Raw genomic sequence first — 16,664 nt, 5'->3', positions numbered from 1 at the left:
GGTTAGGGGCCCCTCAGCAAGCACTCCCAAATAATGAAAAGTAAGCTGCCTCTACCGCTCAAAATAAACATCTAGAACCAGTGCATACTGCCGGTGATGACATACGGAGCTGGAACGTGGCGCCTTACTAAACAAATAGGTAGCAAACTTAGGTCGGCTCAACGGGCCATGTAACGAATATTGTTAGGAGTAACACTCAGGGACCGGAAATGAGCTACCTGGATGAGAGAAAAATCTAGAGTTGACGTTATCTTAGTTCCAACAAAGAAAAAGCAGTGAACTTGGGCTGGTATTGTGGCGAGAGAACCGACAACCGGTGGACAATTAGGGTAACAGAGTGGATAGCAAGAGATGGGTTGAAAAGAAAGGGAAGGACAAAAACACGACGGAGGGATGAAATACGAAACTTTGGGGGTAGACTGTGGACTCGAGCAGCGCAGGACAGGAGCGGTTGGAGGTCAATGGGAGAGACCTTCGTCCTCCAGTGGACATGAGGAGGCTTATAATGATGGTGATGATAATGATAATGATGATGATGCTAACGTTAGCGCGCGGTAAGTAAACCCGCCAGGGTCGCGTTTATTGCTGTCCCTTTTTGCCTTTCCTGGCATCGTGTGCATTCTGTCTTTTTTTTTCTATCCCTTTTGACGTTGATATATTACCGATGTCCGCTTTGTCGAGAGTTCTTCCTGGGTCGCACACGGATTACAAAAAGAAGGCGAAGATTATATCTGGGAATCAGCAGCTGAGGTTACGCTCGCTCCTGGCTGGCCCAGGGTAAGCCGCTTCGAGTTTAAGACAGTACAAAAAAGAAGTTGGAGTGATAATTCTCGAGGCTCTCACTGAAATCTCTGGCGATCCCGACATACGTGACGGCCTGAAAAAGGACCTGCGGGGAACCAGTTTGCTTTTACAAATCTCAGCTCGATATACGGCGCCTCGCCATGTTCCCGGATCCTCAAAGCTGCAGGATTACCTTTTTTTCTGCCTCGAGTGTCGGCATAATAAAAAAAATATACCGCTCTTCCGACCGATAGCCGCTTCGGCAGCAGTAAACACCTTGGGTGTTTACGGTACAAGGCGTTCCGAGTTCCCATTTGCCTCTGCCTGCAAAACTCTGATGCTTATATTAAGGGAAAACGCGGCCGACACAACGAGCACAGCCATTACATCAGTGAAATTGTGCTTGCTCCTCTACTGGTTGTCGACCAAGCCTATTTAATCTATTTCACTACAACCATTATCATCGTCATCATAATGATAATAAAAAACTAAATCCCTTCGTGCATTCGGGTTGTGTGTGTCAGTGACCGGTTCTGGTTCCGTGATGATACGAAACATTTAGACGCATTCGCTTGTGTCAGGGACGGCATTTACAAAAGCGAATTTCACTCTCTGAAACAATCCCGAAGTTCAACTTCACCACGATCCACTCGAATCCATGTAGCCAACAATGAAACTTCGAAGAAGGACGATGTCGAGCACACGATTTGGCTCATAAGTTTGGTCTGCGTAGCAGTATCACGGAATGCAAGCATGATGTTGAACACTGCCACATTGCAGATCACATTTTTTATTCAAATGGCATGTTCGCTGCGCTCATTTGTAAAACTGGCTTTGTTGGCGGAATGGAAGCTGAATCACGGGATTCCCTTAGAGTGTATATTTCGCGTGTGTGGTATATGTTCGCATCCGCTGCGACACCGAATGGTGCCGTATACTTGCCAACTAGGACCGGCCGCAAGAATGCCCCAAAAGTGCCGTAATTACCCCGCTTGATTAAGCAAGTGAACGCATGCTGTAAAGTGGCGTCGCGTTTATGCGGAATCGTGTTGCAACACCGCGGAAAGTACAGTATCCTCGTCACCAACTCGTAAACCCTCATCTATGCCCTGGGGAAAAAACGCTATAAAAATTTCCAGGCGGTCTCCCTTCGTTCACACCATCTAGGGCGCGTTTCATAAGGCAAATACTAAAAGACGGGGAATAGAAGTGTGCCAAAGTACAGACGATGCTGCGAAAAAAAAATAGACACTAATAATTGCGTGTGTGTAGGTTCTCTAAACAGAAAACTGTTCCGCTTCTTCGAGATCGCTTCGGATGCGATCGAGCTCTCTAGGGAAAACGAATCGTGAAAGATAACATAAATCCGTTGCCAATGGGCGACGAGCAGCCACTAGCGTTTTTCGATGTGCGGCAATCATAACGTCAACGTCGTAGCGCCGTAGCTATATCGCGGTATCAAAAATGTCGTCGTAGTATTACCGCAGTCATGTGACAGACAAACTATTCTTCGCATCTTTCACAGTCTTCGGAAATATCCTCCGATTGACTATATACCGTACACGGCTCCGGAACGCAATAGAACTTCCCACTGAAAGGGACAGATAAACACGCTTACCATTTCGTCCTGGATGTCGACGAGGCAGTTGTGCTTGGCCAGCATTCGAACCACTTCTTCGTGGCCCTCGGTCGCCGCCTGGTGCAGGGGGGAATAACCACACTGGAACGAGACAAAGAGTGGTATTCGTTATAGAACGCTATCGGTATACGATGACAACATTACGAAATGGTTTACGCTTGCTGTAGCCTATATAATTGACGGAAAGAACTAACACTTGTAGTCTGTCAAGTTTACCTCAGACACGAGCTTATCATCGTGAATCGTATCAGCGATGCTTGATACTAAGAATATCTTCGCAATTTTCTGAAAGAAAAAAACATAAGGCACTTCAAATTCCTTTCTTCGTTGGTTAATAACTGGTAGTTGAACTGAAAGGAATTAGGCCTTCTTGATCACACTGAGAACAACCGGGAAGCGGAAAATGGGCGATGCAAACAAAAGCGGGCAGTGCTCAGCGGTCGCGGGCTCTTAGTTGGTAGCGCGAGTGCCATGCGCCACGTCTCCGTGGAAAAGTCGTCGCTAATGCCGCCGCTCGAAACGCCGCTGAACTCTCATAAAAGGCAGATCACACTTAGAACCGCGACACTTCGACATACCCTCGAGAACATATCAAATTCGCTCTGATTTGCGTGCAGCGCTGGATTGTACAAATCCGGCCGCACTCCAATTTCCCGCCAGAAAGAACGCTTGGTACAAACGTTGCCGCACTAGCGTCACCCAAGTTCCACACTATCAAGAGCCAATACATTTCGGTAGCCCCAGTCGATTGCTCCTGTACTCCGATTCGATTCTGCTTGAGTTAATACTCGCAATGTTAATACTCGGTGCACGGCTCCGCTGCAGGTCACCTGAATTCACCGGAGGACACCACTGAGCGCGTGTCAAACCCTTTCTTCCACGTCGCAACACCTGCGCACGCGCACAATCGACCTCCTCGTAACGACGGCCGTCAATGCAACGACGCACACATCTTAGGAGGCTTTTTGTTATCTCATTTTGCGTTTCAGGGTAGGGCGTGTGGAACAGCCACTCGGCTTGTTCCGTTCCACAGCGCCGCCGTTCTTCCGAAGTCTCCAGAACGGCGTCGTTGGCTCCACCCGGTACCTCCAGTTGTCCTGTCGAAGCACGCGAGTGCATACGCCCCACAGCGCGACGTCATTATTTACGACGTGTGTACTCTTTTCTTCCCCTTCGGCTCTGCATACGTGCACAACGCCTACCAGAAGTTATGACCTCTGGTACACCCTCGCAGTGCCCGTGGGGAAAAGAAGCAGCGGCTTTCATTCCTGCTCCCTGTTATGTCGTTTTCTCTTTGTCCTAAAAACACTGTAAATGGGCAGCGCCTGCAAAGCGCTGTGTGACTCCGAGCGCGATTAAGACGACGAGGCAAAGGGCTCGCAACCAAAGTGTAGGTTGGCCATGACGTCGAGGTGATCTGCAGAAGCAGACAGATTGCGTCTACCTGGTGAGGTAAACTCGCCCCCTTCCTGTGTCAAGTGTACACCTTCCGGTGTAACATAACGGTAGGATAGGTCGTCGCCGTCATTAACAAGGCACAACGCGACGCCTCGCCTGACAGATGCGCCTTGTCTTCTCTCTAGTTTACCCCCTGCAGCTGCGGCGGAACTCTAAAAAGTGAAGGCGTACATCCGCATTCTTTGCTGGTGTAGCAGAAAGCGCCCGTAAGAACCGAGGCTCTTGCGTGTCAGAGAGCGTCTTTGAGGAAATATTTCTTGTATAGCCTGCATATTGTACTGCGGTGACGCCCCAAATCTTCACGATAAGGATAGGACTGTTTTTGCTTAGACCAGAAGGAAAATCTGACCGTTACGTTTTCCTTTCCTCATGTTGTTTTTAAATTTGATTGCGGCCGGCAAACGCCTCCAGCCACGGTGGACAGCAAAGGTTCGTCTGGCGAGCCGTTTGCACGTGCCCATGTTTAAACGAAATTGAAATGCAAGGATGGATTCGCGCCGTTGCTTTCAAGACTCGCTAACTCTGCCTATCACGAAATAATGACCATCTTCTAGCTAGCTACACACCAACCTTACGGTGCTTCCGTTTCTACTGTACGATGATCAGCCATTTCTTTACGTGCATGAAAAAAAAGATGAGCAAAACAATGGAGAGGTCCTTGACCCACCCTCCGCTCCTTGTTTCCCCCTTTGTACTAGAATTCTGTTCACGCCACTGGCTTCAGCCGTGGGTTAATACCTCAGTATGCCATGAAATTTTACAAAATTAATAATATTCAGTGCCTAATTTACCGAGGAGAGCGAAATAGTTTCACGTTTTTTTCCGCGACTGGTTGAGGTCTGGTACATTCTACGTCACGCTAAATAATGCCTCACATCACGGCTTTCAGTCCCTTTTATACGTGCACTCAACTGCGGATTGTATCGTTCCAACATTGTGCCGAGAAGGTGCCCCACGCAGTGGTATAATGATGAAGATCACCCGCGTGTACGAGACTAATTGGTTGATCGATTGATAGAGGGACTGATTGGTTGACTAATCGACTTCACTGATTCATGAATGGAGGAATCGTTTGGTCAATGAATTAAATGTAATTTAATCAATGGAATAATTCATTTATTAATTATTTGGTTTATTAGCTGGTTGGTTGATTGATTGATTGATTGATTTCTAACTCTTATGTGACCCCAAAGCACCCCAGGGGCTATTACAACGACAGAACATCATATTCCCAGTTTTAAAAAACGAGATGTGCATAATACTACCGGAATATCAACATTTAGAAGTACTGAAAGAACCCGAAGTCTAAACCGATTCACTGTTCTCCATCCCACGGCTCGTAGAGTTCAAATTTAGAACCGACTTCGGAACAACCACTACAGGGTAAATAAAATGAAAACGAGTGCCTAGGCGAACTTAAGGTTCGCGTAGCTGTAGTTTCCGTTAGCGAGAGCACGACAAACCCCACCGGGGTGAATGAACCCATTTCTCAAGGAGAAATTACCGGTTGTCCTCGCCTAATCGGAGCAAACTGACGTAGGTCCGTAGCCGGCAGCGTCGGCGTAGTCTCGATGTCGGCCCCTGACAGGTCGAGACGCGATTTGCGTTTAATTAATATACTCGCCGATGCAAACCTATAAGGAGCAGGCTTGTTCTGTCGGGTATGCCGTATACGCTGCTTGTTGGCCAATAACCGTTTCATTTATGTTTCTATCCCCGTCAACAGTGAAGAACTTTGCACATTCTCCGATCCGGAAGTACACAGACGGCGTGCTCTGCGCAGGAACCTCGGTTGGGCACTCCGCAACAGCGAAGAGTTCTTTTTTTTTTTTGTAGTGTGTTCGCATATTATTTCCTTTTATTGGCGCGAAGTCTGTAATTACGAGCATTTCAAGTTGCCGCCATAACGCGCTATTTGGTCAGTTGATTGCGAAGGGCGTTTAGGAAGAGCTTGGTAATGTTTTCTCCTTCGAAATCAACCACAGGGTGCGGTAATTTTCGCGGTATAAATAGCAGCTACTGTAACCATGAGCGGATTTGCTCGCTCACTTGATGTGCAAGCGTGGTCTTCCGTGGGTGTTCAATGAATAAAGGAGGCGGGTAGGAAGCTGCCCACCGCAGTACTTAATTCCTGAAACGCACGCACATGCTCATGTTCATGGAGCCGGCCTTCAACGTCACGGTGTAAACAACACCATAGAGAGGCGGATTTATTAGCGTTATTTTTTGTGTGTGGCGCCCTTAGAATTATTCACTAGAGGTAACGGATACTGGTGCTATCTAAGCCAGCGTTATAAACGTTATGAACGCCACTTGCACCGAACGTTTATCTACACGTACCGCTAGAGTGCAGTTTTTTCGACTCCAACAGAATCTCTTTTGCTGTTATAAAAAGCGGTAGGCAAAAGAAAGAAAGAAAGAAAGAAAATAGGGATGGACGGACGGACGGATGAATGGACATTGGGGGTTCCGTCTCTTATATTGAACAGCATTCATTCGTTCATTTAAAACGTTTCGCTATCATGATGGCTTGCGGCTTATACATGTGAGGGTTAACTTAGGCTAAAGGGATGCCGCCAACCGTCTTTGCAGGGCCCAGCAATTCAGGTCATTAATCTTGTTCTTGGCCCCGCTCCGTAGGGTCTCCCACTGCTGCCATCTATTCCCTTATCTTGGAAGACATGACGCGAGCAGCCCGAGTTGTAGTCCACAAAGCGGGAGCAAAGTCCGCCGTTACACTGGCCCATCTTGGGCATTAAGCGAACGACCAGACCAGCTGGGATGGTCCAGGTGCCCTTCAAGCAATCTCTAATGTCGGCCTCAAACCCCATACTCTGGCCTGACCCCCAGCCATCGCCATTAGACAAACGGGAACGCGCTGTAGCTAAGAATTACGTAATGGGAACAACGGGTTGAGCGCTGAGCGTCGGGGCGTGGTTGTCTCGCTGACGGCAAGGTGGCGCTAGACGTCTTGCACAGCCGAACAACGGTAGGCCGCGTCAGTCGCAAAAACTTCGCCTTTACATTATCTAAAAAAAGAAAAAAAGAACCTAAAAAGGACCTAGTAAGCCTAATCTATTTTCGGAGGCTGTACATCTACTGCAATAAAATTTCGTAATCTACATCGGTGGCTCTACACTGCGGTCTCGAGAAAGGGCAGAAACAAAGAAGAATAAAATTTCAACGTAATACACAACATAAAACCAATAATGACAAATCAACACATAAAACGAAAGGCCCCCGCTTGCTTTTTTTTTCTACTGCAGGAAATGGAGGAGAAGCCATGCGCGAACAAGACTTGTGCGACGTCGTGCCGTAACCTAAAGCCCAACATTGCGCTTGTGGTTAGTTAAGTTGAGAGGCTACCCATAATGCCACATGAATACAGACACGCACACGCGCACAGAGAGCAAAAACATGGACGAAGGCAGAGCCATACTGCTTATGCTAGTCCCACTATTTCCTTATTGTCGATCTGTACATATACTGCTTCCGACTTTGGTGGAGGCACGGTTGCTCGTCTTTCTGTTCCTCTTTTCATTTAGTTTTTTGTCCGTGCGTGCGTTTGACACGCTCGGAATTCATTACGCATGATGAATTGTGTCCCCGTAACGAGAGTGTCGCGCAGAGTTGCGAGAATTACGCGTCGTCACGAGGTCGCGCTCCTACCTGGCATATGATGAATGATCCGCTAAGTGCAGCGTGCAATCACAAGGCGGCACCTCGGCCACCCGACCCGACCCCCCACCGAAAAACTGCTATTCCCGACGTCGCGCATCTCTAATTGTGTGCACTTATGGGCGATTTTCTTATCTCTGGGGCACTGCACCCTGCGTTGGTTCCACGCACGTCATATCTGCTGGCTTCCGCGCAACGGTTCGAAATCTGACTGTATGTACACTTCTGCGGTTTTTCGCACATGAGGACACATATTGCCATAGTTTTCTCTCGAAGGGTCCAAAATCTGGCTATATGTACGCTCCCGCGGTCATTCACACGTGAATACATACCTTAAGATGTTTTCTTTTCTTTCTTCGAAAAACGCGAATGTTGCCCGATTTTGCGTTTATTTAATCTAGGTAGTTTTATGGCGAGACATGCTTTACAGTCGTTCTTACCACATAAATTAAGTTTTGAAAGTGTGTTGGAAATTTAAATTAACTACCACAGATACGGTATTACCAGCCTCAAACACTTAAAAGTAGGCTCTAACTAGTCAGAGGATCGCGAATATTAGATAACGTAGGTCGACGCGCTCGTCCCGGGCCAGGGGGTATGGTGGAGAGAAAAAACAAGCAAGAGAAAATAGAAACAACAATCAGCTACAAAAGCGCATTTTTTTTCAACTACTTATCAACAAATGCGATGCCCACAGGAAACACTGAAGAGTGTGTATACAACGTCCCTTTGTATAGGAACGTTCTATCCTTTTTTTTCTAGCCTGTACGGCTTTCCGAATCACTTCCAAATTTCCGCATTCTTCCTTATCGGCCCTGGTGGCCCAGATTCGACGCACTAGCCACGCGTTTTTGGCAACTGCCCCAGGAGTCCTTAGATTGCCACTACAATCCAAGGAGAGTCACGCCCTATGCATGCCATGTAATGGTGGGGGACGCGGGTAATTTAAACACAGTCCCTTTAAGCGCAAAGTCCTCAGTCATCGCAGGCACATTTTTAATCAGGCAAAATTGAAGTGAGATATATAACTTCCCTATATTTTTGCGTTCTGGGTCACTGTAACGTATAAGTAGAGTCGTAACCAAGGGATTCTGTACTCAGAGAATCCTACACACGATACATTGTACGGGGAGAATAACTTGTAATCAGCGGCTGCGACATTCAAACTGTTATTTCCTGAACGACAAAGTTGGCCATCACTAGCGCTCATTAACCTCGCTGTGCCACTGACGTGTCGTCGATTGATGGCCAACAGCTCAGGGAACTTGGTGGTTAAGTTTGCTGCCTGTATAAAGACAAAGAAGGCACGCATCTCTGCTACGAAGAAGGCAACAGGCGAGGTATTAGGGCGGACTGCACAGACTTTGTCGACTCTGAGTGCGCATAAGAAGTTCAAGGGCCTGCACTTTCGTGACGTCTTCACTAAACCAGCTGGACAATCGCAGCCGCATTACGGCGGCGGCCACTGAACGCACGCAGGATTGCTATAGACAGACCCGCCGAGGGGCTAACTGTTATGTCCGGGATGCCTTAATGCACAGCGCTTCCACGAGTCGCCGAACTGGTCGTCTGGGCGTGGAATAAGCGACGGCCTAACTGCATGCAGCCTTCTCCACCGTCTCACCCTTGCTGCGTGGAGAGCGCTATTAGGACAGGTTAACGCAGCCGGCGCGAGTTTACGGCTGTCATTTTGCCAAGTGAAGGTTTGGGGGAAGCAGTGACGCTTGGGGTTAGGAAACGGAAATGCGAGGAGAGAGAGAAGGGCGCCCCAAAAACGGAGGGGGGTAATGAAGTCAAGGGTTGCCACGTGGAAAGACAAGATGGCCGAGCCGGAACACTGGAATTGGCGTGCTCCTGTCAGGAAAAAAAAAGAAACGAAATAAAACAAAACGAGCGGCTTCGGCTCGAAATAATGGAGATGGCAGGTTGCAGTAAATTTGGACGCCCATGTGTCTTTTGCGAGATGACCCTGCCAGGCCGTTTAATTATAACCGGCCACTGCGTGGAAAATGCGGCATGTTTTTGCAGAAACACATATTCCCTGATCTATGGGGGCACGCATTTATTATACCCATGGAACGCCCTCGCTTGGCGTACGAGTTTTATTTCTCTATCGACTATCGACTAATGTTTCAATCGATGGGCTCTTTAATTATTTAGCATGTACAAACCGGTACTGTCAACTGCCCTGTAAATCTGTCTGTACCAGTTACGTCATTTGCACGCATTATACGGATGTCACGTAACTATATCAAGTGGCTTGTAAGGGTAAAACTTATCATACGGCTCCCGAATACCGCAGGCTCTATGCAGAGTAAGCATTCTGAAACCAGATCCGCTTTAAGGCTCTGTGTTTTTCGACGTTTCGATGTGATGACCACTGGGAGCAGGCGGTCAGGTAATGGCGCAGGTGTCGCCAGGAAGGATACCTACTGAGGCCTACCGTCGTTGAACCCCCTCCCTACAATCATCAAAGGGTTAGTTCAGAAAGTTACCGGATGGACTTCGCAAATTGATATAAGGAATACGAAGAGAAGAAGGAAAATAATATGTGGGAGAGAGACCAGGGCGAGGATGGAGTAAACTAAATGCGCGTGCAGCTGCTACGTGCAGCGCCCCATTTAAGCTCTATAGGAGCAGCGCGGCAGATTGCACTCAATTAACTCGCCTAATGTTACGGCCGTTCGGCGTGGCGGGTGATTGTATTTCCCAGGGCAGCGATCCTCGCCGCGAGGCCAAGAAGGCCAACGACCCGTCCGGCCTGCTCCGAGCGCAACGGCCGCCAACGGCCTGTTACCACATTGTAGAATAGCGGCCTGATGGGCGCATGTATACGGCCCGCGAACGAGGGCCGCTTACTGCAGGGTGCGCAAGCCGGGCCAAGTGCACGTGGCCTTGGAGACGGATACAGTATTTTTAAGCACTTTCGCTCAATGGCCGGATAGGGTTCCTTTTAAATGTGGTGCGTTACCTTGGAGGATGTTTTCAATTTGCTTGTAAGAGGACGGCAAGCTATTGACCGGAAGTTGCTTCCTTCACCAATAGTGCAACAAGGGTTATTCTATGCCTCTTTTACGTGCTGTCTTTACTAGTTATATTGCGTCGCGAGGTTATGGCTAACTTATCTTCCCCCTACTGCACAACCTCACAAATAAATTCATGGTGTGTATTTTTATTATTAACCAGTAACATGCGTGAAGGAAGGGGCAGAAAAAGGGGATGAGGCGTCCGTCCCGCCTTTATCCACGTAGCGGTTTACTTACTCTGCATTGTTTTGGACATCTCATATCTGCATGTTAGTCATGCTTCGAACCTTTTCTATTTGGTTTCATCTTCAGGCGGCAATCCTGCGCAATATTAAGAAACCACAAGATGATAGTTCTTTAAGCAAAATATTCGATGCATTTCCTGCAATCAGCATATTTGCTTCTTTAACATTTTTTAATCGCCTAATTACACTTGCCATTTTTAAGTCAACCTAGGGTTTAAGGTTGTGGCTTTTAGGATACTCCGGAGAGGACAAGGCTCTAAGGTCCCTACGCACTTCCTAACTAGATGCCATTGAACTCTAAATATATACCCCCCCTTTTGAAAGAAGCAAGTGCGTCACCTTGGCGTCACATTACCGTCACCTTTGCGACGCTAAGCGCAGCAGGGACATACAAACTTTTTACGTAAGCGTACACCCAGTGTACACGCAGCTAGAGCTTGGAGCAACGCACCCAATCAAAATCGCTACATCGTTCTCCTCTTCCGTACATAGCGACAACTTCCCTGGCCGCACATGGCCGCTTCTAGCGTTTTATCTCGAAGAGGGAGAGAGAGAAAAAAAATGAACACAGTGTATATAACGCCGACGCAAGAGAGAGCTGGGCGTAACGTATGTGGCCGCCGGCCTGTGTGCTCCTTCGAGACGATCGGCCACCGCGCCTTTCCTTATGAGGTCGTGACCCGTGAAAGGCCGGAGGTGGCCGCCGGTTTGACTCCCACATTGTCGCTTCTGTTTTTGTTTTGCCGTCGTTATCCGCGTGCGCTGTTGCGACGTACACGGACACATGGTGCAGAGCGGCGGGAGGAACAGACGCGTGAGCCGAGCGCGGTTGATGCCCTCGCATAACCTGTGAAATATTAGAGTCCTCTGGGTGTGTGTACTCTGTGCAGTGTATACACGAAAATATAGCTGGAAGAGCCGGCGGGAACGCGTACACAGTGTAAATCCCAGGGCGTATGCTGCACCCCAGGGGTGGGGGCATTGTTACCTGTCAGGCCCGTACGGCAGCCCCTAGATAAATTCACGTCACGTGACAAGTTTATATCAGCGAAAGGAGATGAAGATGAATTAGAAAGCGCCTTATTGGGGGGTCAAATATACGGATAGAACGACGAATCCTGCACATAAGGAAGACCAATAAATTTGTGTTTTTTATACCGTACCGATACTTTACTTGTGTTTGTGATGAGCTCCAGGGAGAAAACAGGCGCAGAAAAGAAAACAGTGGAAGGAGAGGAGGCCAATCACCCGCTAATGGGTATGCGCCTCCGGAGACGAGGAAGAGGAGGAGGAACGCGACCGGGCTCTTGGGCGGACGAGCGTTCGGGGTGCGCCTGCATCAGCTGCGAAGACACCCGTCGACGGCGCCCGTGTTACCGCACCGGGACATCGCCAGGTACCTCCTGGTCACCAGCCGGATCCGCTACTGCACTGGGCAACAGCGCCGGGATCCCTCTCCTGCCGTTTTCGCTGCGCCTGGTGGCTTCGCCTTCCGTTCCGGTCAGCGTGGAGCCATCGAGCCACTCGCGACCGAGTCTCAACGGGATGCATCAGTGAGACTGTTGTGGTTTTCTTCACGCATGTGCTTTCTCTCACGAATCGCCAAGAAACTGCGACAGGGAAGGACTTAGTTGTGGTTTCCTCTCCCTTTGCATTTCATTCTTTTATTTCTCAATTTTGTTCCTTTTTTTTTTCATCGCCTTCTGCATACCCCCCTGTGTCCGCTCTCTGCAATATACTGCCTCTACCCGCTTCATCTTCGTGTTGTGGCCTCTGTCGTCATTGATCTTGCGTATACGTCTCGTGGTTCCCACCACCGAACCCTGAGATCATCACAGTGTTCACTATTTCTCACCCTTTTTTCGGGGTAACCTGGGGGCGTTGCACCGGCATCTCATCTGTAGATCCTTGCTTACGCTCCAAAAAGATTGCTGAAAATGAAGTGCGGTAGTACCGTGGGTACTTCTAAGAGATAGTGCAACGAAGTGGAGGTTTTCCAACTCAATCGCCTAATTTTCTCCTTTGTTAGAACATTTTGCTCGAAGCTTAAATCGGGCTTTAAGTGAACACCTTTTGCTTTCTTCCATCTCTGTCATCTATTCTCCCAGTCACCCAGTAGCTGCTTGGTAAAAGAAATGGACGTGCTACCGAGGACAGATATTTCCTCCATTTCCTTTACTTTCCAAATATGTTGAAATTTCGATTTCCACATGCAAAAGAGACGAACTAATCGTCATCAATTCTCAATTGCCAAGAATTCCACGCGCTCCTTTGGATTGTCGAGCAATTCTGAGCACAACGTCGACCGAGCAATTATTACCCGTACACACATTTGCCATTCCTCTTGTCTCTATAAGGAGTCGCCCCCTATTGTGTGCACGCGCGGCCGAGTCGTGCGTTACGTGCCCAGAAAGAAAAGAGTGCAAGTTCGCGCGACCCGGAACAGCGGCTGGTAGTGCGCGTAAACATCGTGCATTACGCGGGCGCACGAGGAACGCAGAGCGAGACATTGAGAGGGGAAGCCTTGAAGGGAAAAGACGGCAATCGAGACAAACGTGTTTGCGAGGTTTTGCTGATGGTCTCCTCCGTTGGAAGAGCTTCGGAGTGCATTTTAAACGCACTGCTAACGCCGAATTTATCGCGTAGGCCTTTCGCATCCGTGGTGACGTAGGATGCGATGAGCTTCGGCGAACGGATCTCGAGGAAATTAAGCGACGATCTCCACGATCTGTCGGATCGAATCGCGGAGGACGATGGTGGGGAATAGGGCGTGATAAGAAGCTCAGTCACTGGCGTGGATCCCATTCATTTCGCTACACTCTATCTTCCGTGCTTGAACAGAATGTTGTGGAATTGCATTTGCTGTCTGCCTCTATTATAAACTCTCTTTATAAGGAAGTCTCCGGGGCAGATATATTCTTCGTTGTAAGCGGTATTTCATTAAAAGCAGCATTTACTTGCTCAGGATGCTCTACAGCAGGGACTGTGAGACACTTCGAACAAGGTGCGCTTTTAGATCAAATGATTTCGCTACACCAACGGGTTTACGGTATACATCAATTGCAAACCACGTCGCCTACGCATGAAGCAGAAAATTAAGTGCGGATAATTACTTAAGACGCATAATAATTCCATACAATATTTATAATTATTTTACATCATTATCATTACCTTGGCAATGGCGCGACAAACAGCCAACACCTTTTAACGCGGTAGGGAGGAAAATATAATTGATGAGTCGTTAATTCTAAGGAGTGCTTGGTCCACATAATAATGATGCCAATTTTAACACAAACTTCGAACGATTAATTATAAACAATCAAATAAACAGAGGAAGCAGTAACGGCTCAAGGTCCACTTTTTCGCCCAGACCTTACGGCGTTACAGGGACTTGTTTATGCGATTGGTCCCAACCACAGAAGACACTTCCAAGAAACGTTAGTACGCGATTATTGTGGCGCCTCTAGTTCTATGTAATTGCCCCTCTTTAATTCTGACACGCTAATTACGTCACTGCTCTCCTTGTTTAGCGCGAAACTTAGAACTTAGAAATATTGCTTAGTAATATACCATTTCTTTTTTTGGACAAAGAAAAAAAACACCTTAGTAGCCGGAAGACGTTCCTCCAAAGGCTGGTTCATTCAGATAACACAAAGCAGTAATTTTATTGTTAGGGTCCATTTAATACAGCGTGTTTAAGGGACAATACAACAACACACGGAACTGCATGTTGTTACCTTGCTTCTTTATCGGTCGTCGTTTTCTATGAGTACATGCCGGCATTTGGGCGACGCTCCCACTCGCGGCTTCACCACCGGCCTTCGTTTTCTCGGTATACTCCTGACACGCCTCAACGCGTCTCTATCTCCGCTGCGTCTTATTAATTCGGGACAGCACCGGAATCAGTGGCCGCCGGGGTTTCCAATCCTGAACGCCGTATAATTGGTTGCAAGAATGTCCATACAGGGCCTCGCACGAGACCTGGCTACCAAACCTAATCGCTTCGTAAAGGACACAAGATAACGTACACTAAAAACAGAAAATCGCCCAAGCAGACGTAGCAGGGAAGAAGCCGAGACACACTGTATCGGCTTCCGTGCGAACTCGTGTGAGTCGGCGTCCCTAATGATGGGAGTTTTGCTGGCCGCAGGGCAGCTCAGGGCGGACAGGGTATGTACCGCATCTTCTCCATTGGAGGCAGCCCCAGCTTATGAACACTAATTATTGCCGTCTCTCGACTGTACGCACCTCATTAGCGAACAGAAATTTTTATATCTCTCATATTCTAACGAGGATGCACTTCGAGTTCCGTGCACTCGCTTTAAACCTCAGTGGTTCGGAATGAGGGGTGCGGCTTAAAAGCGCGAAAATGCGGCAGCATACGACGAGGCCCGTACCAGGAAGCGTCGTGACCGCGTATATGAAGAGGTTGCCCGCGTCGGGAGTCGCGTAGCTGCGATTGCATAATGGGCCTTCGCCTTGAGAGGGGAGGCCCGCATGCGTGTTCCGCGTTTTGTGCGTTGCCACTGCAGCAGCAGTTTTCGCAAGCGTTGAAGGGACAGAGGTGTCGAAGACCAGACGTGCGCATTTATGTTGCGGTGGCGCCTGCCTAACAATGACTTGGGTGTGTGTAGTCCGCCTATATAAAATCGGTTGAAGCGCTGTGTGCATGTGCGTGTGTGTGTGTGTGTGCGTGGGGGGGGGGGGGGTAGTAACTAAACAGTCAAGTGTTACTGCAAATGCCTGTGCATTTGGGCATGTGTGTTCGAATGCCTGGTGTAGCTCGTATGCCTTACAAATAAAATATGTGGCCTCTTCCATTTACCGGTCCCGACTGTCGTGAACAGGTCGCTGGTATTGCAAGCACTGCCCTCGCCAAGAAAAAAAAAAAAACATGAAAGGAAAAGAAAACGAAATGTGTCTCCAGCAGTTGCCTACATTTCGGAACTGCGAATCGAAGAGACTTTTGAAATCTTTTACTCTGCGAAACTGAGAGAGGTCTCACGGCCAAGGAGTCAGTTCGATATGTTCACGTTCGCATGCGCGATACAAATCTGAACCGTCTACCATTCGAGCCAGCAAAACAAGTCTTAGAGACCATAAACGTCTTTTTTCTGGAGAAATACAATTGAAAAGAGCAAAAGAGGACGGTATACAACAGGCGCCATTCATTATAAAACTCGTGGTGCGTGGGCAATTCGTATGTATGCAGGCGGCACGCGAATTGTTGCTTGCACGTGGCACATCCGCAATACATTATGTGTAAATCAGTCCACACCTAGCTGTTGTACGCTAACCGGACCCTCGTCGTTGCTCTTGCTTCTTCCTACCGGGTGGCTGACACGCTAAACAGGAAGAAGCGACCTTCCGACATGCCCCCCTCCCCCGCCCAACCTCTCCCTTTCCGCCAGGTGACATCCGGCACGCCACCATTTCTCGACGCTTGGCAATTTTCAGGCCCGTCGAGGCCGCGCCCGACGACAATAGTCCAACCGTTCGCCAAAATATACACTAAAAAGAAAACAGGAGGCAGCGCGCGCCGTCGAGGCTTGCTTCTTTTAAGGTGCGGCGACCCCGAAGGCGTAACGAGGGCGGGCGGTACACTTCCGTGATATTTACAACCCTGGATGACCACCTGCAGCGTCTTACCCCTTTTGTTCAACCGGTGGGTTCTTTTCCTTCAAGAAACATGGAGAGAGAGAGAGAGAGAGAGAGAGAGAGAGAGAGAGAGAGAGAGAGATAGATAGATAGATAGATAGAGAGAGAGAGAGAGAGAGAGAGAGAGAGAGAGAGAGAGAGAGAGAGAGAGAGAGAGAGAGAGAGAGAGAGAGAGAG

At 48.5% G+C, this 16,664-nt stretch overlaps 1 protein-coding gene across 1 annotated transcript in view; it reads right to left on the bottom strand.

The window, feature by feature from the left end:
• The window catches only part of LOC144151367 (uncharacterized), a 178,676-nt gene that overhangs the window by 23,527 nt on the left and 138,485 nt on the right, over nucleotides 1–16,664 (bottom strand). Inside the window, exon 4 of the mRNA XM_077682397.1 lies at nucleotides 2,402–2,503. Within this exon, the coding sequence (XP_077538523.1) occupies nucleotides 2,402–2,503 (102 nt within the window). The remainder of the gene's footprint in view (nucleotides 1–2,401; nucleotides 2,504–16,664) is intronic.

This window comes from Haemaphysalis longicornis, unplaced genomic scaffold (genome assembly GCF_048455015.1).
Source record: "Haemaphysalis longicornis isolate Haplotype H1 unplaced genomic scaffold, Haemaphysalis longicornis Haplotype H1 scaffold_9, whole genome shotgun sequence".
NCBI lineage: Eukaryota > Metazoa > Arthropoda > Arachnida > Ixodida > Ixodidae > Haemaphysalis > Haemaphysalis longicornis.
This window is presented reverse-complemented; position numbering and strand designations above follow the sequence as displayed.